Source organism: Dipodomys merriami, unplaced genomic scaffold (assembly GCF_024711535.1).
Source record: "Dipodomys merriami isolate MVZ:Mamm:240054 unplaced genomic scaffold, mDipMer1.0.p SCAF_21, whole genome shotgun sequence".
Classification (NCBI taxonomy): Eukaryota; Metazoa; Chordata; class Mammalia; order Rodentia; family Heteromyidae; genus Dipodomys; species Dipodomys merriami.
In genome coordinates this window covers 17,198,738-17,221,527 of record NW_027203493.1, presented here as the reverse complement: position 1 = coordinate 17,221,527, position 22,790 = coordinate 17,198,738, and the positions used below count along the sequence as shown (strand labels likewise).

Below are 22,790 nucleotides of genomic sequence, written 5' to 3'. Positions count from 1 at the left end.
CAGCCTACCCTTCTTGCTTTAAGAAACATAATAAAATGTTCAGCTGGGTGCCAAAGGCTTACACTTAATAAATCCTACCTATACAGAAAACTGAGATCTAAGAATCTTGGCTTGAGTTAGCTCCAGCAGGAAAATTCATGAGACTCTTATCTTCCACTAACCATCAAAAATCCAGAAGTGGAGCTATGGCTTAAGTGGTAGAGTGACAGCCTTGAGTGAAAAAGCTCAAAAGGGACAGCACCATGGCCCTGGGTTTAAGCCCCCATGCCAGCACACACACACACACACACACACACACACACACACACACACACACACACACACACACACCCATGCCAGCACACACACACACACACACACACACACACACACACACACACACACACACACACACACACACACACACACACACACACACTTGAAGTATGAGACCTGAGTTCAAGCCCCTGAGTACAAGTCATAACCATTCTCAGCTTTATTAAAATGAAGATTGCTTAGCACCCTCCCCAGGGTTTCTGATTCAGGTGTGGGAGGTGGGACTCATGCATCTGTGTTTTCAGCAACTTTCCAGATGACGCTGTCCCTGCTGGTTCAGGAGCTGCAGTTTGAGAACCGCTGAGTTAGAGCAACATCTGGTCCCCAGCTGCCGCTTGCTACCACCATTTGAGCTTGGGTGCAATATAATTAGATTCATTTTTAAAGAGGCCACCAGAAGCAGTCAAATTTCCCAACTACTTTCAGCATTTTACCAGCCAGGAGAGACATCACTTCATTATTTCTCCTCTTAAAAAACATGTAAAAGAAATCACAGTTAATGATCAGTATCCTTGATGGATTATCTTTATAATTAAACACATTTAGATTTGGTGTTTTCTAATAGTTTTATGAAATAATTGAAAATATAACCTCTAGGTTGATTCCCTTGGGCGTTCTTGGGCTAACTGGCTGAGAGGTGATCACCAGCAGGTGGCGCTCCGAGCCAGTTCATGCCTGGATAGGATGAAGGCGAACACACAAGCCAAGGTGCCTGCTTTAAATCCTCAAAGGAAGGTCTCTTAACCACTTGTCATAAAATACCCTGAGACACACGTCTTGGAAAATCGAAGTGTCAAGCTCAGCAGCTTTGCCACATTTCAAACTAGGTAATTACCTTCTCTCCCAAAGGGAATCTGTTTTATGTATCTGTGTGCTTTCTGGGTTACAAGTTTCCCAAAGGCAATGATCTTGCTGTCTTCCATTCATTCCACACAATGCCAAAGTGAATGCACATTTTACAATAACAATTTAATTATTCTACACCCCTCTGAGCTACGTGATGACCTGTTATATAATTGCCAGGTGTATAGAAACCTGAATAAATCTCATAAAAACCTTTGCAACAAATGAAAGTTTTTATTTGACCTACAATTAAATTGTTTAGTAACTTCACCTTACCAACAGAAAAAACAAAACCATTTCCCTGTGGTTCCAAAAGGGAAATCATTATTGAATAAACAATGCCACACGTTTCAGTCAGTCCTTTTTATTAAGTCTTCGGTCTTTTTTTTTTTAACTACACACAACAAATACTTTGATATAATTCTAAGATAATAAAATAGTTGAACAATTTCGAGGGTCTTTATTTTAGATTTACATCTGTATAGAAACAATCTGTGGAACGCCTCACCTCAAAATGAAGGTGTCTAAAAACAGTGATTCATCAGACTTGTTTTAAACATTTGTTTGGTTAAAAGATGTGCTTTCCATTCCCAACTGAAATGGGTCTCCATGCAGTTTCTGTTAGATCCAAAGCACAAGGCCTTGGGAAGGTGACCAGGGACAGGAAGATGGCCATACTCCCCTGCCCTTCCTTCCCTGTGTGGAGCATAGTGATTGGACAGGGCTGTTTACAGATGCTGGGAAGAAAAGAAATCAATTGTACATCTCTAGCTTGTACACATCAATGACTATCAAGTCTTTGCAAAGAGCTCCCATATGTAGATGGGAAATTCCATCATGGTGGCACGGTGCCAGCTGGCCCTCAAATATTCCTTTCTCCCACTAATCATGTCAGTTCCTACCAATAGACTGTAGCCACAATTTCTCTAAGGGCTGGTTCGTTTGCCACACATGAGTGATGGTCCTTACAGGCGTCACTCAATTGCTATGTCTTAGTGCCCAATACAGGTCCACTGTCCCTTAAGAAATACCCCACCCTTGAGTCTCCAAAAGTGCCTAAGTGTGAAGACCCCATGGAGACAGTGCCTTCAGGGGACACTCCCTGCAAAGATGCCTAGGGACTCTGGCCTAGATCATCCCATTGATCTTAGTCCACTCGTAGATGTCCTGTTCACACACGATGTCGGAGTTGATGAGGAGGTATCTGTCACCAACACAGAAATGCTTCTGACAGGCGGCGCATTTGAAGCACTCCAGGTGATACACTTTGTCTTTCACCCGCATGGTCATCTCGTAGGCACGGATCCGCTTGTCACAGGAAGCACAGAGACCATCTTGGCCAAACAGCCTGAGGCAAGAAGGAAGGAAAGAAAGAGAGAAAGAAGGAAGGAAAGAAAGAGAGAAAGAAAGGAAGGAAAGAAAGAAAGGAAGGAAGGAAGGAAGGAAGGAAAGAAAGAAGGAAGGAAGGAAGGAAGGAAGGAAGGAAGGAAGGAAGGAAGGAAGGAAAGAAAAGAAACAAAGAAAAAAGCTCAGTTACTGAGGCAGGCACAATATTGAAAGAAAAGACCCAGTGAAGGCTTCTATGGAAATTAAGCAAAGTAGGAAAAAACTGGGCCCAGATGACAGCCAATGAATCTCCCCTCTCTCTCTCTCTCTCTCTCTCTCTCTCTCTCTCTCTCTCTCTCTCTCTCTCTCTCTCTTGAGCTGATACAGTACTGGAACTTGAACTCTGAGCCTCATACTCTTGCTTGGCTTTTTCACTCAATGTTGGCACTCTACCACTTGAGCCATACCTCCAAACTTCCAGCTTTTTGGTGGCTAACTGGAGATAAAAGTCTCATGGAGTTTTCTGCCTGGGTTGGTTTTGAACCACAATTCTCAGATCTCAGTCTCCTGAATAGCTAGGATGACAAATGAGAGCCATCAGCACCCAACGTGAATCTTTCCTAGGAGGTAAAGGGCAGGCTGACTGACATTGGCCATTTTGTTTGGTGATATTCCTCCCTATCCTGAGCTTCCCCTTGCTTTTAGCAATCACTCTCTAGGTTCCTCTGGGTGAGTGTACACAAGACTGAGCTGAGGTGACTTGTGATAAAGGCTAGGCCCACTGCCTCCCAGGGGAACTTCCATTGTACCTAAGGAGCTGGAGTCGGATTCCTAGGGGACCCAGAGAGGGGAAAGCAGATTAGAAACGCATCTCTTCCAAGTCAACAGCCACTAATTCCTTGAATTCTCCTCCAAGTTGAGAGTCCCATCTCCACGTGATCATTCCCTAGGGCTACAGCTGCTGGGAGACTGGGAGTGCCAGGGGAGATGCACGGTGCGGTTCCTCTTGCCTCAGAGACCCAGTGGGACAGACAGCATCTCTCCCCCAGCAATCCTTCATGCTCCTCGCTAGGCCCCTGCTGAATTGCTGAGGAGACCCCTCACCTTTGCCTCGGTGACTTATGAACATTTCAAATGGATAATATTCAGTGTTAGGGTGGGACATGGTTGCGGTGGATACAGTGATGGGAAACACTGGGAAGAAGGCCCGGCAGTCTGTGCATGAATAACTCTGACCCAGACTAGACCTGAAGAATGAGCCCCAAAGAGTTGAATCACACAAGTACTGGAACAGGACACTGCAGCTCCCAGGTCCAGACCATGCTGAAGCAGCTGAGTAATGGTGACTTCTCAGAGCAAAAGAGCAGTATTCGTAGCTCTCTTGTTGGGCTGTTAGCAGCATCACACAGGGTGTGTCAGATCACTCCAGGTCAAGGGGGAAGCCAAAGCCAGTTAAGTCTGAACAGAGCCACAACTGTGCTACAGTTTGTGTACATGTATGCAGGTACTGGCGGCTAAACTCAGGGTCTGGGTACCATCCCATAGCTTTAGTACTCAAGGTTGATACTCTACCTCTTGAGCCATGACTCTACTCCTGGCTTTCTGGCAGAGAAGAGTCTCACAGACTTTCCTGCCAGAGCCGGCTTCTAACCATGATCCTCAGATCTCAGCCTCCTGTGTAGCTAGGATTACAGACATTTGCCACTGGAGCCTGGCTCCTACTGGGAGAGTTGCAGGATCATTTTCACCTGGGGTGATCCCATAGCCACGTTAGCAGCGGTTTTCTTGTGAAAACTACCCTAGGACTATTTCAGGCCAACACTGATTGTTTAGGAAGTTCTACCTTCAGAAAATCAGAGAATCATTTGTGCTTTCTGAGGGGTGGTAGGGAACTAAGAGCAGCTGCCAGCTCTTGCAACACTGGAGCAGATGTATGGTCTCAAGAAAAGATGATCTGGTGTGCCAGGGCTGGCTCATTTCCCTGGGAATCCTGCTTTTCATTGGAAGATCTCCGGGTGTTTTCAGAGCGCTGCTTGGGTACACACTCATTAGTGGAGAACATTTTATCCCACTGTAGCAGATGGTGAAGCGGCAGGTAACCGCAACATTGGAGGTCATTCAGTAGAAAGAGAGTTCCGGTGTCCTGACTATGCAGTAAGTTAAGTTTGGGAGTGAGCAAAGATGCATGGTTCACAAAACATTGGGAAGGAATTAAGTCCAACAGCCTGGTGTGTGAGATTCTTTAGGAAGGAGAGTCAGGGAGCAAATGACAAGCTACTAATGAAAGTGAGGCAGAGGGCTATTGTTTGGGAGACAAGCTCAAGTTCCAACCTCACCTCTAACTAGCCAGGTGAGCAAATGACAGTCCCTTCTCCAGCCTTCTGTGTCCTATCCTGTGAAATAAGGGAACTGAAGAGAAGTCTGCAGAAGTCCCTCCCAAGCCAAATACCCACAGATTCTAGTGATAGTATAAAAACAAAACAAACAAACAAACAAAAAACAGAATCTGACACTTGACTTGAGCATTAACCTCTGGCACCAAGAATCAGTGTTTTGGGCTGGGTATCCCAGAAACAGCTCCCGAGGCAATGATTTATGTACATGTGATGTGATGTGATGTATGTGTGTGTGTGTGTGTGTGTGTGTGTGTGTGGTGTGCCACTCCTGGAGCTTGAACTCAGGGCCTACGCACTGTCCCTGAGCTCCTTTTGCTCAAGATCAGCACATTACCACAATTCCACTTCCAGCTTTTTAATTGGAGATAAGATTCTCATGGTCTTTGCTGCTGGGCTGACTTTGAACTGTGAGCCTCAGATCTCAGCCTCCTGAGTGATGGATTAAGGATGTTCTCCAGGGAAAGTGTGTAGGGCGGGGGGAGTACTGGGAGCATGCCTCAGAGAGAGCCTGGGCTTCATGCTCAGGAGTGTTATGTTACATTTCCAAGTCACCCTGCCTCCAGGGAAGACTGCAGAGCTTGAGGAGTCCTGCACTGTGTGTCTCTGACAGCAGGGTCTAGGTTGGGCCTGGCTATTGAAAGTGGAATCACAAGCAGGAAATGGGTATAAACTGGATCCAGGAGATCTGGACTGAACACTCATAAATAGCTGTTGTGAGGCTCTCAACAGTATAACAGCAGCAGGTGCAGGTTCTATATGTGTGTGTGTGGGGGGGGGGGGTTCCTTCTGCTAAATTGCACTGGGTGAGTCAGTTTTTAGAAACCCTTAAGGGGAGACTTTATACTAGAAGACAGATTGGACCCCAGCCCCATCAGAGAACCCACAGAGTAACTCCTTTAGCTTGCTTTGTTAAAATATACCACCAGATAGGCCAAGAATGGAAGTAAACAAGTCCACAGCTAAAGGACCATCTCTAGAGCAAACAAGCATGTTTCTCATTTGTCAAGAGGTGTCATGTCATAAGCTTTCTGCTGCCCATTTTAATAACAATAATATAAATATTAAAGGAGGTCTGCGAATGACTGCGGTAACACAGAGTTAATTAACATGTTGCCTGGGAATGTAGCAAGGAGAGAAGAATTATTTCATGTCACCAAGACACAAGTTAATTAACATTGGGTTCTCCCAGACTATTTTTTTTCCTCTCCTTTTTGAAAATAGAAAAAAGATTAACAAGCCCAAGCAGCACTGGTTCTATTCTTGAACGTTATATAAAACCATAGAGAGAGAGAGAGAGAGAGAGAAGCTCAGCTCTTTTGACCTTACTCTATCTGACTTCATTTAATAAGATTCAAATGATTGGAGAGGGATATAGTGAGGGGCCCAGTGGGGATCATTTACCCGTCTGCTTTCTGACTGATTTGGCAGGCTGGGAGCGAGCAAAACCAGGTCTCTATTTATCCCAGTTCTATTTCCTTGTGAGTTAAAAAGAAAGGAGAAAAAGGAAATTCAACAAAATTATGATCACTGAAAAACTCTTCTCTTTTTTAAACCACTCAATTTGCAAGGACTTTATCAAGAAATTTAGAAGGGAAGCAAAGCTAATTCTTTGGACCCAAAGCTGACATGCTTCCTTCCCTGGAGAATTACCTGCAGCTTTGTTATTATTTCCATGTATAATGCTCTGACAGCAGATTTAGGGGGAAGAGGTGTCGAGTGGCCAAGAAAACCAAAATCTAAACAAGTATCTGTGGGCTGAGTGGCCCTGAGGTATCAGGATTGCACGCTCTGCGGGGCCTCTGCCATGGGAAGATGGCTTAGAGCTGAAAGCTACACCGTTGAGCAGATCTGACAGTTGAGGGCACAAAGTTGCATCTACAGCAGGTTATATGAAACTAGTGATACTACAACACTCAAGGCAAAGGCACTCATTGAGTGCCAGATCCTTCGCATGGCCAAGAGTTTACCCAGGGCAGGAGCACTGTCCTCAGCTTCTGTCTCACTGGCATTACAGACTTCCTATGTTATCCTTGAATTTTTCCATCTCCTCATCTCTAACTTTGGAAAATAGCCAGGTGCTAGTGGCTCATGCTTGAAATCCTAGCTATTCTGGAGGCTGAGGTCTGTGGACTGCAGTTTGAAGCCAGTCTGGGCAGGACTCTTTATCTCTTTATCTCCAATAAACCACCAAAAAGCTGGAAGTGAGGCTGTGGCTCAAGGGGTAAAGTACCAATCTTGAGTGAAAAAACTAAGGGTCAGAGTCCAGGCCTTGAGTTCAAGCCCTAATACATACACACACACACACACACACACACACACACACACAACCAGAATTTTTTTAAAAATCAGAATACTGTCATGATAGTAGGTTATAAAGTCAACAAATATCTTTCTGATACTCATGTGCCAAGCCAAGTACTTTGTGTTTGTGTGTGTGTGTGTCTGTCTGTCTGTGTCTGTGTGTGTATGTTCTTGTGCACATGCACATGCCAATCCTAGACCTGAGAGCTGTCCCTGAGCTTTAGTGCTCTACCACTTTGAGCCACAGCATCATTTATGGCTTTTGGTAATTAACTGGAGATCACAGACTTTCTTGCATGGGCTGGCTTTGAATTGTGATCTTCAGATCTCAGCCTCCTGAATAGCTAAGATTACAGGCATGAGCCATGGACAACTGGCCTAATCCAAGAACTTTACATGTGGTATATCATTGAATCCTTTCCACTTCTTGGAAGAGGTACTGGCATTACCCCCATTTCACAGATGAGAAGAGTAAGGTTAAGTACCTTGGTCCAGGTCATAGAGCTAGGAAGCAATGAGGCTGTGACTGAAAGCTCCTCTGACTTCAGTATTCCTTGGTAGCTAGAGAATATTGCCTTCCTACTGTGAGAGTCAATGCTCCATGCTGAGAACATGCTTGCTTGCTTGCTTTTTTTATTAAATTATAATTTTATTATCTTTAAGTAATTGTACACAGGAGTTACCATTCAACAAATCAGTTTATGAATAACATTTTCTATCTTTAAATTTCTCATCACATAGTATTACAGTCATATAAAAGAAATGTGTGTGTGTGTGTGTGTGTGTGTGTGTGTGTGTGTGTGTGCTGACACATTCAAATGAGCTCTGAAGAATCCACCCCCAGCCAGGCGCTGGTGGCTCCTCCCTGTAATCCTAGTTAGTGAAGAGGTTTTTGATCTAAGGATCAGAGTTCAAAGCCCACTTGGTAGACAAATCTGAAAGATTCTTATCTCCAGTTAGTCACCATAAAGCCCGATGTGGAGCTGTGACTCAAGTGGTTGAGTGCCAGCCTCCAGGGGAAAGACCAAGCAAGAGTACACAGCCCTGAGTTCAAGCCCCAGTACAGCACAACAAACAAAAAGGAGTCCACCCCACCCCAAGCTTATCAATTAAAAACTCACCAGTTCCCATGATCCTATGATATCTCTTGTGTACCCCTCCCCAACCCTATCCTTGAGTCTGACCCCAGAATTGCATCCCTAGTCTGAATTCCTGTTTCTCCTTCTCTTGCCTTGAAACACATTATCAGTCTGTTCCCACCCATGAGGAGGGAGTCTCTGAAACATGACCTAGGCAGAGAAAGAGGCTCAGCCTCCTCCTTGGGCATGTGCCCCACATACCCCCACCCAGACGTGCCCCAGGAGAGGCAAGGAAGGCACCTGAGGTAGTCTCTGCGGCACAGCTTTCGGCCCAGTTTGTAGTAGAGGCGCCGTCCCACCTCGCCCAGGCGACATCCACAGAGGTCGCAGCTGAGGCAGTCCTCATGCCAGTACTGGTCGATGGCCTTCAGGAAGTAGCGGTCCCCGATGTTCTGCTGGCAGCCTCCACATGTCAGCAGAGACGGGGGGATCTGCAGCACCTCATCTACTGGCTCCCTGGGGAGGAGGCCAAGAGTTAGGGACAGGCTCACTGTGGAGAGGGGAGCACCCAGGTGCAGGAACCACTTTGGGACAAGCAGGGAGCCTCCAGCTATTGCCCGCTGCCAACACAGAGAGAAGGAATGGGATGGCACATCCCTCAGTCCAGATGGCAAAGATACAGACAGCCTTGTGTTAAAACTAGAGAGAGCTAGACTTTCCACCTGAATCCTGGAGGTAAACACGGGGTACCAAGAGTTACGCCAGGGGGCTGGGAAGGTGGCTCAGTGGTAGAGCGCTTGCCTTGCATGCATGAGGCCCTGGGTTCGATTCCTCAGCACCACATAAGCAAAAAGAAAAAAAGCCGGAAGTGGCGCTGTGGCTCAAGTGGTAGAGCGCTAGCCTTGCACTGAAGAGCTAAGGGACAGCACCCAGGCCCAGAGTTCAGGCCCCACAAACCGGACCCCCCCAAAAAAAGAGTTACCCCAGCCACCAGCACTGTGGTAGATCTTACTCTCTTCTGTCTTCCCAGTCTTCCTTTTCCACCTCCCAAACCCAAGATCCATGAGATTGCTTTGGGAGCAATGCCCAAGGGGACATTTGGGACCAAAGGACTGCCACAGTCTGAGCATCTGCTGACTTAGATTGCTGAAAATCTACAAATTACCCATTGAATTCATGTGCCTGTTTATGTTAAGCCCATTTTAACATATAAAAGCAGAGGTGAAAGTCAGGCCTGGTAGCTTACACTTGTAATTCTAGATATTCAGGAGGATGAGATTTGAGGATTGTGGTCAAAGCCAGACCGAGCAGAAAAGGTCATAAGACTATAATCTCCAATGAATCAGCAAAAAGCTAGAAATGGTGGCCTGGTCAAAATGATAAAGCACATTAGTTAGACTTTCCTTCACAGGAGAATTTTTACAACAGCAAACTGATTCAAATGAAGTTAATTTAGGAAAGTCAGTGAGGAAGAGTTAAAAAAACAATCATCTTAAAGAAAGTGGAAAGCAAGGAAACTGAGGCAGAGGACTCTATCCAGGCAGTCAGTTTGCTGTGAAATTGAAATATGTGTAGTTTCACTAAGAAGTCGTGCACTATCTACTGTCCACCTCCGGTCCACTGAACCTTACTGGACCCTGAGTACTTTTGCTTTCCATTTTAAGGGGAATCACTCTGCCCAAAGAAAAAGGCAGAAGAACAACTCCAGCATTAAATAGGAGACAAGAAAAAATTTAGTTCTTGTTCATTTGTAACAAGTGTTCTCTAGAATATATGCAAATATAAATCTGGGTTTAAAAAAATCTATTATATTTGTTTAAGATGGACCTTCTTTTATATTTGTTTAAGATGGACCTTCCTCATCCGGGCGCAGGTGGCTCATGCCTATGATCCTAGCTACTCAGGAGGCTGAGATCTGAGGATCACAGTTCAAAGCCAGCCCAGGCAGGAAAGTCCATGAGACTCTTATCTCCAATAAACCACTAGAAAACCAGAAGTGGTGCTGCGGTTCAAGCAGTAGAGCACTTGCCTTGAGCTGAAGAGCTGAGGGAGTTCAAGCCCCAGAGTTCAAGCCCCATGACCCACAAAAAAAAAAAAAAAAAAAGATGGACCTTCTTTCAACTATGAAATTCCCAAACAGAGTTTCCTCTTGGGTTCCGTGGAGCTGTAAATCTGTGCTTGCTGATTCTAGCTGGCACTCTTAGCAGGTATCCTTGTGTCCTAATTGGCCAGTGCCGACAAAGCTCCATCCCACTGTAGTTAGGAACAGTGAGACTCTGAGGATCTGTGTTTATAGTACATGCTGACAAATGCAGGTAACTCTATCCAGGAAAGTGTAAAAGTATTCCCTAGGAATACTAACACAAAATCCTACTGTTTATGGATAGAATATAAGATTATTTTCTTTTAGAACAAGGAAATGTAAAGCTCAAGCCGGTTTCTGTGGGGAAATAAAGACCTAAGTTTGTTTACTGTGCTGGGATTGAACCGAGGATCTAGAACATACTACCACTCAGTAACATCCTGATCCTTTAAATTTTTTATTTTATTTTTATTTTGAGACAGGGTCTCAGTTAATTGCCCAGGCTGGCCTAGAAACTTCAATCTTCCTGCCTAGCTTCCCGAGTTGCTGAGATTAAAGGCAAGCACCACTTCACCCAGCTAAGACTAGACAGTGTTAAGAATTCATCGAAGTCTCTGTTTCTACAGGGTATACACCAGGTCTTCCAGCCTCCATTCTGAAAGGTAACTAACATCCTTGGCCTTTTTGAAGTGCATCGATTCAGAATTGCATTTCTTCTCTGTTCACAGCCCATGGTCTTACTTTGGGCTTTTCAACAACATGCATGGAGCCTTCTCCAGATGCTGTGCTGCCAACCAACTGTGAAAGAGGAGAATTTACACTTAGCTGGTGCAAAACTGATTGGAATGAAAATGAACTGTTCTTGGGACTCACAGGGAGGCAGTAGGGGCCACCAACTGTATGGCAGGCAAAATGGCTATGGACATGAATTCTCCCTTTCTGTCTACACATTTCATTTAGCAAGACTCCATCTGTATTTGGAGGCATAATAGTAGCCATCCAAATTGGCTTTGAGCAGGCACACAAAGAAGTCTCTGGCAGGAGAAGTTACAAAGAAGAGATGGTAATGGCCTCAGAGGTGATAGAGAAGGACAGGATAAGATACTGGGTCTATCTCTCATTCTATAATTAATGATAATGTCACATTATTATGATAGACAATCTGACTCAGTGATTGATTGTGACTCACTGTCAAATTAATATTTGATGCTTTCCCAGAGCCTATCCTGAGTATTACATCCGAGTGTCCCTTCAGCGGGGATTTCTGGGATAATTTCTCCACAATTTCTAAGCTGGAGGGTGGGGGAGTGTGTGTTGAAACTATTTCTCAATTAGCTTGTTGGTGCTCAAGGAAAACCTGCTCTCTCAATGGGGACATAACGAAGGGAACGATGGATTATGACAGGTGTAAGCCGCATTATAAAGTTATTTAGAAATGTGTTTTCTAGCCACAGGGAGAAAAAGAAAAAAAAAAACTTAGAAAGAGGAAACTTATTTTAAGGAGACAAACCCTCCAGATTTATTTTCTGATAAAAGGATTAGAGACTAAATTCTGCCTAAGGAAAAGCATTAGGCACTAATTCATGCAATTCATTCCTTTACTGTATGCCTGTATGGTTCACTAACCTCGGGAAGACCAGGGCTCAGCTCTAATTCTAGGTTTTCTTTTTAAAAGTGAACAAACTATACTCGAAGTCCATTGTTTGCATTGACAGCTACTTTTATAAAGGAATGGTGTTTTTCCCCACCTTGGGAATCAAAGAAGCCAGGTTTTTGTTACAACACATCAAGCTCCTTATAGCACTGTTTCTTAACCTCTAAGATTGAAGAGTGATGTTTATATTCTTATTGGATCACGGTAGTTCCTGTGTTTTATGAGAACATGCTGAGTTTCTATGCTGGTGACTGAGGGTGAAACTCAGGTAAATAAACACCAGGCTGAAATTGGAGGGATGGGGTGAGGGGGGACTTCCAGCAGGAAAGTACAATTCTTTTAAAGCAGGGAAAGAAAACAAAACAAAACAAAACAAATGCCTCTTAAAAGCACAAATGGACAAGTCATTAACCAGCTCCTTTGGTCTTGTGTAACAAATCCCTTCAAAGGATTAGATGGGGACATCAAAGGAATAAAAATTCAAAACCAGACAGCTAATGACTCTTAAAAGGGCCTTTACGCTGACAGGGGGAAAATGATACCTTAGACACCCCTTGATCCTCAAATTAACACCAGAGAATGGGTTGGGGTGTGGGCTGGGAATAGGAAAGCTAATTCCAAACCTGTGCCAGGCTCAGCAAACAGATGCACCACATGCTCATTAGCTCTGCTTCTCTGACCCCAAACGATAGAGAGAGAGAGAGAGAGAGAGAGAGAGAGAGAGAGAGAGAGAGAGAGAGAGAGAGAGAGAGAGAGAGGCAGAGAGAGAGAGAGGCAGAGACAGACAGAGACAGACAGAGAGAGACAGAGACAGAGAGAGACGGAGAGAGAGAGACAGACAGAGAGACAGAGACAGAGAGAGACAGAGACAGAGAGAGACAGACAGAGACAGACAGAGACAGAGACAGAGAGACAGAGACAGAGAGAGAGGCTGCTTCCCAGGAAAACACATCTACACACAAAATGGTGCACCAACTTTTGGGGTTCACAGAGCCCCATTGAAGAGTTCCCCATTGGAGGGGGGCGGTATGTACCCAGATTAAATCCGGATTAGCCGTTTTAGAAATCTCTGTAGACTTGAATGAGCTTGGAGGTGGACAAGGGATATCCCTTCCCCTCCTATTACCAGCGCTGCGGGCACCCGCTCCACCTGGGACCCCGAAAGGTGGCCATCGGGGTCTCCAGAGGCAATCTCTTGATAGGGCCCCCTTTCGGGACCAAATGGACAAAGAGAAAAGGGGCCCAGAAGAAGCGAGAGGGAAGAAGGAACAGAAGTGAGCCCTGTCCCCGGTCCCCACCCCCCACCCCCCTACACACACATACCCCAGGCTGCACCTGCGCTCCCGGAGCTCCGGAGCATCCCGGTGCAAACTTTCTGGCGGGCAGTGGGTCCGGGGAGCGTCGTGGGTAGCCCAGGGGGACCCGCAAGAGGCGCTGGGCCGACCTGCTGGTGTCGCCAGCCACCCGATCCCTCTCGGTCAGTGCCCAGGAGTCACCCGCGGGGAAGGGACCACCCTGCGGGAGACAGAGGCGGCCGAGGGCACGGGGCGGGCGCGCGCCCGGAGCCCCTGGCGGGGGTGAGGGGTGTGGGGAGGGGGCCCCGCCGCGTCGCGCCGCCGCTCGGGGCGCCGGGCTGGGGGAGCCGGTGGATGGCGGGGGCTGGCCGCACTTACTCGGACGGATCCAGGCTCTTCCTCTCGATGGCCGAGGACATTGGGGAGGGCGGCGGGGTGCCGGGCGGCGGGGGCGCTCCCTTTGTGGCGCGGGGCTGACCGGCAGGCGGGACTCGGACCCCCTCGGGTGCACGGGCGCCGCCGCTCCGGCGCCTCCTCTTGCTCGGGCGCTCCGGTGGCGAGCTCGCCCCTCCGCGCTCAAGGACAGTCAGCGCGCTCCCTTCAAACGCCAAAGAGAGAGAGAGGAGAGAGAGCGAGTCACCGGGCTGCGGGCGCGCCGAGGCCGGGCCGGGGAGCCGGGGGGCCGGGGTGGGGGTGGGGGTGCCGGGGCGCACACAGCTTGGCCCCGGGCGGCTGCGGCGAAGCTGCTGCTGCTGCTCAGGACTTAACCTTCCATCCCGGTCCCGCCGCCGCCGTCGCCGCCACCGCCACCCGGTCCCGATCGCGCGCCGCCGCCGGCTCCGCGCCGCCCGCCCGCCCGCGGGGAGGGTACGCGCCCGCACGGAGCCCGTCGCACCTCCGGCGGGGTCGTGGCGCGAGGGGGCGGCGGCCTGGGGGCGGGGAGGGGACCGTGCGTCTCGGCCCGGGTCCCCCGGCTTCCTCCTCTCTCGGGAAGGGCTATTTTCGCTCAGCTTCCCTCGGTCTCTGGTTTCATTTCCTTTTTCCTGATCACGATTCAAATACAATAGAAGGAAATCACATTTAAAGAGACAGCTGCCCAGGCCCCCTCCCCTTTTTTTTCTTCCCTTTATTTTTTTTTTAAATGGGGCTCCTGGGGATTAGCCATACAAACAGCCGCCGCAGGACCGACTTGGCTTCTTAAAGGGGCCCGCGTTGGAGACCGAGAGTCGCTCGGTGAACACCTTACCTCTCCTTGGAGATCGGGGAGGCCGGGCTGTCACTAGATCCTTCTTGAGAGCTCCCCTCTCGTCTGCGTTTCCCCTTTTGGCTGAACTCAGGCTGAAAGTAACCAGCCCGCCCGCTCAAGCAAGAAAGAAGATAAGCCAGGCGCCCCCGATGGCTCACGCCTGGGATCCTACTCGGGAGGCTAAAAATCTGAGGATTGTGGTTCGAAGCCAGCCTAGGCGGGGAGAGTCCAGGAGACTCTTATCTCCGATTAATCACCAAAAAGACAGAAGTGGTAGAATGCCAGCCTAGAGGGAAGAAAAAAAAAAAAAAAAAAGCTCAGGCACAGCGCCCAAACCCTGAGTTTAAGCTCCAGGACAGCACATGAATAAATTAATTGAATTAAAAAATTAAAAAAGAACGTGAAATCATCACCTGCAGAAGAGCAGGCTTCTGCCAGAGCCACTCGGGAGCGCGTGTCCCGGATTCAGACCCCAGGTTCACCGCCTCGGAGCGCAGGGTGCCTGGGGTAGCTCGTCTCTCTCCGCGGCAAACCCCACGGCTGTGTCCGAGCTCTGGAGAAGCAATGGAGCCGTGCGCGCAGAAACCGCTGGGGTGGGGTACGCCTGCCAGTGCTGGGGGCAGCTAATCCCCGAGGGCCAGCGGCGGGGAGGGTGTCGGGGAGGGACTACGCTGGTCTGGGTCTCCTCTCCATCTGCTGGCGACAAAATTCCCTCTCTCAGCATCTTTGAAAAAGCGGACTCCTGCTGCTAAGTCTGGCCTTCTGAAAAGTGCCAGTAATGCCCCGACCAGAGAAAGTCTTTTCTGATGATGATGAAGAACTGTTACCTGGAAGATTATTTTGCTCTAGATCAGGGAGAGAGGGGGAGGGGGGAGGATAGGCCTGATTTAGGGGTTTCCCTTCAAGTTCTACTCAGAAAAAGGAATGCAAAAGGAAGAGAGGGAGTCTGCCCTTCCAGGGAGAGGAACTTGGGTTTCCCTGGGCTTCAGAGTTCCTTGAAAATGAGTTCAGAAATTAGGATTCAAGGTCTGTTAGCTCATATGTCACCATAAGGCTTGTAAAAAGGAAACTCTCAAGTAATTCCAGAATCTTTAGAACACATGTATGTATGCGCCCATGCATGCATATACATATATATAATTGGGGCTTGATCTCAGGGGCCCTGGACTCTAGCCTGGCTTTTCCCCTCAAGGGTGGTGTGCTCTACCAAACATTTGATCCATAACTTCCACTTCCAGATTTTTGATGGTTAACTGGAGTTAAGATTTCTTTTGCTCTGGCTGGCTTTGAACCTCTGTTCCCACACTTCCAGCCTCATAAGTATCTAGGAATCCAGGTGTGAGCCACCCATGCCCCAGAATCCACAGTATTATAAGAGCAAGTCTGCACCCCAGGCATAGGCATTTCACTCCCATTTTAAAGATGCCACTGAGGTGCCTGGATGAGCTCACCATGAAAGGTCGTGGTTGAAAGTCAGAAATGAAAATCTAGAGGCTTCATTGTCCTTATTCAGAGCCAAATCCTCATGGACTTCTCCATGTACAAGTGGAACTTATTATTGTCAGTTTCCTTAATGGGTATAATTAGAATCTCTGTGCACATATCCTTGAATATAATTCTGTGTGTCAAAGACAGCAGCAGTTAAGGGGGTTTTGTATACAAATCAGACCGTCTATATATAAGAAGACAGTTTCAGAATCCAACTCTTATTGTTAATAAAAGATAGAAAAATCTCTAGTATTTTTAGAGAAACCTAAAATATGGGATAAGCACACAACCTACCATTCTACTTTCAGTTCTATTAGAAATGAAAATAAGCATTTATAAACAACTTGCTTGCTTTTTATAATCAATCAGTGTGATGGTTAAATGCAGGGACTCTGGAACTGGACTGTATGAGTTTGATTTAAGCTCTTAGCCGCTAGTATGTTCTAGAAAAATTACTTAATCTGAGAAGACAGAATTGGGCAGAGGTTCAGGAGTCTCAGTGCCAGGAAGACCTTTCCCACCTGTTGGCCTGGACTAATAGCAGGAATTTCACCTCCCAGTATCTTCCATTGTAACATGACAATGATAGAGCTTATTGCATAGGTTGTTGTAAGAGTCAAATGAGTTAGTGCATGCAAAAATGTAGCACACAGACCTGCGACAGAATTAGGGCGACGATTATATACAATTGATCGCATGGGAAGCTCTTGGCATGTATTTAGTGCTCATAAGTGGCAATGGCTAGACTATAGCTGAAGACACTGGGATAACGTAAAACAAGTTTGAAATTAAAGTTAAAGATGAAATGGATTCAAAGGAAAAATTTTCCATTCTAATCAAAGAACTGCTCCCTCTTTTTAAAAAAGTAAACAGAAGCTGCGTACTAATGCGTCTGAGGGTATGTAGGAGGCTGAGATCTGAGAATGGTGGTTCAAAGTCAGTGCCAGGCAGAAAAGTCCATGAGGATTTAATTTCAAAATTAACCAGCAAAAAATCCAAAAGTAGAGGTGTGGTTCAAGTGGTAGAATGCTGGCCTTCAAGCCAAGTTAAGAGTGCAAGGCCCTGAGTTCAAGCCTCAATACTGCTATATATGCCTTTTCTCTTCTGGTGCTTGTATCTTGATAACTAGATGCTACACTTGATTGTTTGCATTTGTGAAATCTGGTAAGGTGCCCTTTCCTGACTCTAGTGTTCCAGGGGGGAAACCAGTCATTAAATATATCTTTGGGTTCCATGAGGTAACCACAGAATGGCCAAGATTGGGGCATAAAATTTGCTTTTAATTACATGCTTCTGCTTTGACCCAAGTGTGTGAAGAAAAAGCCATGACTGTGTATGACTTTGGGTCAGTTTCTTCTCTTTCACAATTCTTTGGGGAGGACTTCTTTCAAGAAGGCGCATATTTGAAATGGTATCTGAAGATTTCAATTTCACACACAGTGGTTGGAAGAAATAACTGCCTACTGGTGGGATTTCATTTCTATTCAACGGGCAATTAAATTGCTCAAATTTAACATTTAGAATCAAGTCTCAAAATGTGTTTTTATTATGAATAATTTTAAAGCAATCATGACCTTATTGTATCCTACCATAGCAACCAGCCAGTACCTACCTTATGCGGAAGAGAGAATCTGTCGCTGTGAGGTGATTTGAACATGTAAAATGACTCTTGAGAGTTGAGAAAATCTGTTCTTGATCCCATCCACAGTGGGACTGAAATTTAACTTCTTTTACCTCTCCTTGCAAATCTTAAATACCCTGAAATTTAGAAAATTTCCAAGTTTTCCTTCTGGAATAAGAATGTCAGAACTCTGAATCCGTTGTTGTATTGAATTAACCCTAGATGGGTTATATTTTTCCAGCGAGCATTTTCTATTCTTTCTTGCTTATTACTTTTAAAATTATTTTCCAGGGAAGAACAGTTTTAAGTGACTAAAACTACATTTCCTTGCTAAAGTGGACTTTTGATAGAAATGAAAATGCAAATGTTGCTGGCCATATGAGACATCCCTACAATGACAGTTTACTCTCCCCCCTCCCCTCATTAGAAGTCAAGTTTTAACTTATGCCTTGCCGGTTGTGACATTCATGAAAACAGATCTTTTTCTTTGTGGTACTAAGGTTTGAACTCAGGACTTCCCAGTTGCTGGGCTGGTACTCTGGCACTTGAGCCACATTTCCAGTCTTATCTACCACTCCCCCACTTTTTTCTGTTTATTTTCCAGATTCAATCTCGTGAACTTTTCTGCTGAGGATGACCTTGAGCTGAAATTCTTCTGCTCTCAACTTTCCAAGTAGCTAGAATGACAGGTATGAGCCACTGATGCCTACCTAGGATATGTGTGTGTGTGTGTGTGTGTGTGTGTGTGTGTGTGTGTGTGTGTGTGTATGTATGTATGTGTGTATATATATATATATATATATATATATATATATATATATATATGGCTTCAGCTTGCATTAAAATTCCTTAAAGTATTCAGTTGTCACAGGCATATAGCTCCCAAACTCATTTCAGAACTTTCAAGGGTCAGTTAATATTGATAGATATGTTTTTACCAAATGTTAGTTCTATTAGAAACCTTAGTGATAAATAAATCTGGTTTTCTATACAGTAGAAAAGAACCCCAAATAAATCTTTTTTAAAAAATCTGAATCAACTGAGTCTTGGGAGGATTGGAGTCAGACAGACATAGCTCATCTGTTTCCTAACTTCACGTGTCTGAACTTCACAGGCTCTGTTTCATGGAAACAGTTTAACAATAAAGTTCAGTAGGAGCAGAACTAGGGGCAGACCACTGAAGTGTTTGCTTTCCTCACAGGAATTTTCAATAGGATAATATGATGTGGAAAATGGTTTGTATATTGATGATGCATAGAAACTGCTCAGAAATGATAGCAAAGGGTATTATCCCATCTTTCAGAAGTGATCTCTACCATCTCAGGAAGCAACAATGTCAACCAATCAAAGCATCTGCTGAAGAATGCTAAGATCCGGTTGCCATAGGAAGAGCTGAAATAAGCCTATAGCATCAGCAGGCCCAGACTTGGGGGTACTCAGCTTCCAGGCCCTGAAAAGCCTGGGAGGCTGCTGCTAACTTAAGGCTTCCCTACTTACTGTATAGCCTGCTTTCTCCTGCTTCCTCCACATCCCGGATTTTATTCATTTTATATTCTCCCTTCCTACCTACCACTTGCTGAACTCCTTCCTTCCTTCCTTCCTTCCTTCCTTCCTTCCTTCCTTCCTTCCTTCCTTCCCTCCTTCCTTCCATCTGGTACTGGAGCTTGAACTCAGGGTCTGAGTGCTGTCCCTTGGCTAGCAATATACCTCTTGAGTCACAGCTCCATGTGTCTGGCTTTTTGGTGATTAATTGGAAATAAGAGTCGCACAGACTTTTCTGCTCACCTGTCTTCAAATTGCAATCCTCCGGCTCATTAGACATTATGTTGAAAATGAACTATACCACTTGTGGGTGGGTATAAGAAGGAAAAACTAGAAGAAAGCAAAGGAAGGGGTGACATTGCCCCAAAAGAAATGTACTCATTACCTGACTATATATCACCGTTATAATAACAATAAATGTTTAATTTAAAAAACTGCAGCCAGAAGCTGGTGGTTCATGCCTGTAACCCTAGCTACTCAGGAGGCTGAGATCTGAGGACCAAAGTTAGAAGCAGGAAATCTCTGAGACTCTTACTCCAATTAACCACCAGAAAACCAAAAATAGTGCTGGCTGAAGTGGTAGAGCAAAGGCCTTGAGCAAAAAAGGTCAAAGACTGTGGCCAGACCCTGAGTTCAAGCCCCATGACTGACATAAGTAAATAAATAATTTTTAAAAATTGCAGTCCTCAGATCCCAGCCTCCTGAGTAGCTAGGATTACAGGTACAAGCTTCCAGTGTTCAAATTTCGACCACCTCTATACAACTAAGAAAAGAGGTAAAACCAAATGATGAAGGAACTGTCCCCAGACTTCACAATTCCACATGAGGTGAGGTCTTTGCAGAGTTAATCTTATAGCAAGTCCTAATGGGAGGGCCTGAGAAATTTCGAGGAATGTGTTTTCCTTGGAGTACATGGAGTGGGAAAGCACCGCACTCCCTTGTGAGCTTCCTGGCTTTTGTTGACCTTGCTCATGGCATGCCCAACCTCTGCTACACTTGAGCTCCCACATCTGTAAAGTGGGATTACACAGAGCACTTTGCTCATAGAGCTCATATGGGATTCTGTGAAGTGAATCAGGTAAGGTGCTTGGAGAGGACACTGAAAAATGGAAGTTTCTATAATCACTAGGAGTCGGAGTAAGTAGGATTATAGACTTGAGCCACCAGCACACAGCCAAGCCTTTTGATGAACAGGGAAAACAGGACACACAGAGCCAATGGCTGCTGCTTATGCTATGCCATCATCAGTCTTCCCTCTGACATAGCAGTCTGAGTAAAAGCAGACAAGGAACTTGAAAGTCTTTTGTCATTCCTGAATATTACTTACTGAAGAAAAATATAGGCCCAAACACCATTCAGATTCAGTTCAATAGTTTGGTCTGTTTGTTTTTTCAGACAGGATCTCACCATGTGGTCCAGGCTGGTCTTAAAACTCATGAGTTCATATGGCCCTTTCACCTCAGTCTCTGGAATAGTTGAGAATACAGGTACGTACCACTATGCCCAGCTAAGAGCTCTGTTTTTGATAGAGATCAGGCTTTTGGCTCCCAGGAAAACTGAAATCTGGGTCTCCGCTGCACTGTTCCAAACCCACAAGGACTCGTGTAGAATGCCATGAATCATACAGGTAACAGCACAGGCTTTGGAGATAGGCTTATGTTTGAACCCTGGTTCCTTCGCATGGTTTTAGGAAAATTATGTAACAGTTCTCAGTTTCATCTTGTGCAAAGTAGGAATGCAGAGTGGTAGGAATAAAATGAGATCACATATGCCAAGTGCTTAGCAGAGTGATCAACATAGCATAAGTGCTTAATGTGGTAGCTATTTTTAAAATTAATTAAGCAAGAGAATTCAGAGGAAGAGAATCAATCAGGGCAGGCCTTCTTGGCTGGAGATAGATGAATAATGGATTCTGCCACATGAAGACTTAGACCTAACTGGGAGCCAGTGGCTCACTCCTGTAAGCCTAGCTACTCAGAAGGCTAAGATCTGAGGATCAAAATTGGAAGCCAGCTCAGGCAGGGAAGTCCATGAAACTCTTGCTTTCAATTAACCACCAGAAAACTGGAAGTGGAGGTGTGGTTGAAGTAGTAGAACAGCAGCCTTGAGTGAAAAGGACAAGGTACAGCACTAAGGCTCTGAGTCCAAGCCCAATACTGGTACCAAAAAAACAAACAAAAAACCTCAGACCAAGCAGGATAGGATTAGTATCCTTTCTGGCATTAGGGGTGTACATGTGACCTGTCTTGCCTTACCTTTTCTGCTTTGGCCACCCACAGGGGGACTGGTGGATTAGGTTCTTGTAGCCTTGAGTTTAGGAAGGCAACATAAAGAGGTGATACCAGGAGGCTGCCCTGGCCATTGATAGCTCAGAGTCAGGGTTATATGGTCAAGGTTCTGTACCCAAGACAGGTCTTCTATTGGAAGAACTGGTGTGTGTGTGTGTGTGTGTGTGTGTGTGTGTGTGTGTGTGTGTGTGTGTGTGTGTGTGTGTGTGTGTGTGTGTGTGTGTGTGTGTGTGTGTGTGTGTGTGTGTGTGTGTGTGTGTGTGTGTGTGCCTGTCAGGGAAAGGTGATTTTGACCTTTCTAATGACATTTGCCCTCATAAACTGGTGTGTGTGTGTGTGTGTGTGTGTGTGTGTGTGTGTGTGCCTGTCAGGGAAAGGTGATTTTGACCTTTCTAATGACATTTGCCCTCATAAACTGTCTTTATATCTTCCTGAGTTCAGAGTTCAGCCAGAATAAGCGGAGCTGGAATCCCATCCACGGTGCTTCCTAGAAAGCTCTACTGCATTGCCGAGGGAGGCATCTTTCAGCCAAAACTAGGAAAAGCACTGCTTTCCTGTCTCTGCCACCTCTGCTCCTCTTCAGTCATGTGTTGTATAGCTTGCCACTAAACTAACATATCTAGAATGTGATTTTTTTTCACAGTCACCACCCTGCTAAAGAATTTTCAGTAATTCCTTTGTGCTTGCAACCTTTTGTTAGTTGATTAACCTCTTTTTTTTTTTTTTTTTTTTGGTCAGTTGAGGGGCTTGAACTCAGGGCCTGGGTATTGTCCCTGAGCTCTTTGCTCAAGGCTGGTGCCCTACCACTTCGAGCCACAGCTCTACTTTGGTTTTGAGTGGCTAATTGGAGACAATAGTTTCATGGGGACTTTTCTGCCCTAGCTGGCTTTGAACTGCAACCCTCAGCTCTCAGCCTCCTGAGTAGCTAGAATTACAGGTGTGAGCCACCAGCACCTGGCTTGATTAACTTCTTGAGGTTTCAATTTTCTCCTTTTTCTAGAGGAAAGAGGTGGGAAAGTTAGGAGCTGGAGCTCTGGGTATGTGTCTGTCATTCTAGCAGACCAAGACCTATTTCCCCATGCTTCTGTCAAGATACTCAGTCCCTGCCCACTCTAGCCATCCAACTTTCTATTCCACAGGCCTAGACTCTGACCCTTCCCATCTAGCCTTGGGCTCAAACACTCTGCTTGTGCCCATTTTTCTGTGTTGTCTCGTTCTTTCTCCCTCTCTGAGATGTCTGCTCTGCCCATGCTTCAAAGCTTTGGTGCTAGGACAGGAGAATGACTAAGTGTAATATAAATAAACCTGATTTT

At 45.8% G+C, this 22,790-nt stretch overlaps 1 protein-coding gene and 1 long non-coding RNA gene across 2 annotated transcripts in view; one reads left to right on the top strand and one right to left on the bottom strand.

Annotated features, from left to right (window-relative positions):
- Positions 1 to 1,372: 1,372 nt before the first annotated feature.
- Positions 1,373 to 15,121, bottom strand: Lmo2 (LIM domain only 2). Its single transcript, XM_070032621.1, has 6 exons — positions 14,952 to 15,121; positions 14,539 to 14,824; positions 14,061 to 14,335; positions 13,671 to 13,890; positions 8,561 to 8,776; positions 1,373 to 2,506 (listed from the first exon to the last, which is right to left on the bottom strand). The coding sequence occupies exons 3-6, from the start codon at positions 14,065 to 14,067 to the stop codon at positions 2,287 to 2,289; spliced, it is 663 nt and encodes a 220-aa protein (XP_069888722.1). The 5' UTR covers positions 14,068 to 14,335; positions 14,539 to 14,824; positions 14,952 to 15,121; the 3' UTR covers positions 1,373 to 2,286.
- A 3,130-nt stretch (positions 15,122 to 18,251) lies between these two features.
- LOC138833999 (uncharacterized) overlaps positions 18,252 to 22,790 on the top strand; it is a 33,314-nt gene continuing 28,775 nt past the window's right edge. Inside the window, exons 1-2 of the long non-coding RNA XR_011373984.1 lie at positions 18,252 to 18,336; positions 20,585 to 20,676. This is a non-coding gene — a long non-coding RNA (uncharacterized lncRNA). The remainder of the gene's footprint in view (positions 18,337 to 20,584; positions 20,677 to 22,790) is intronic.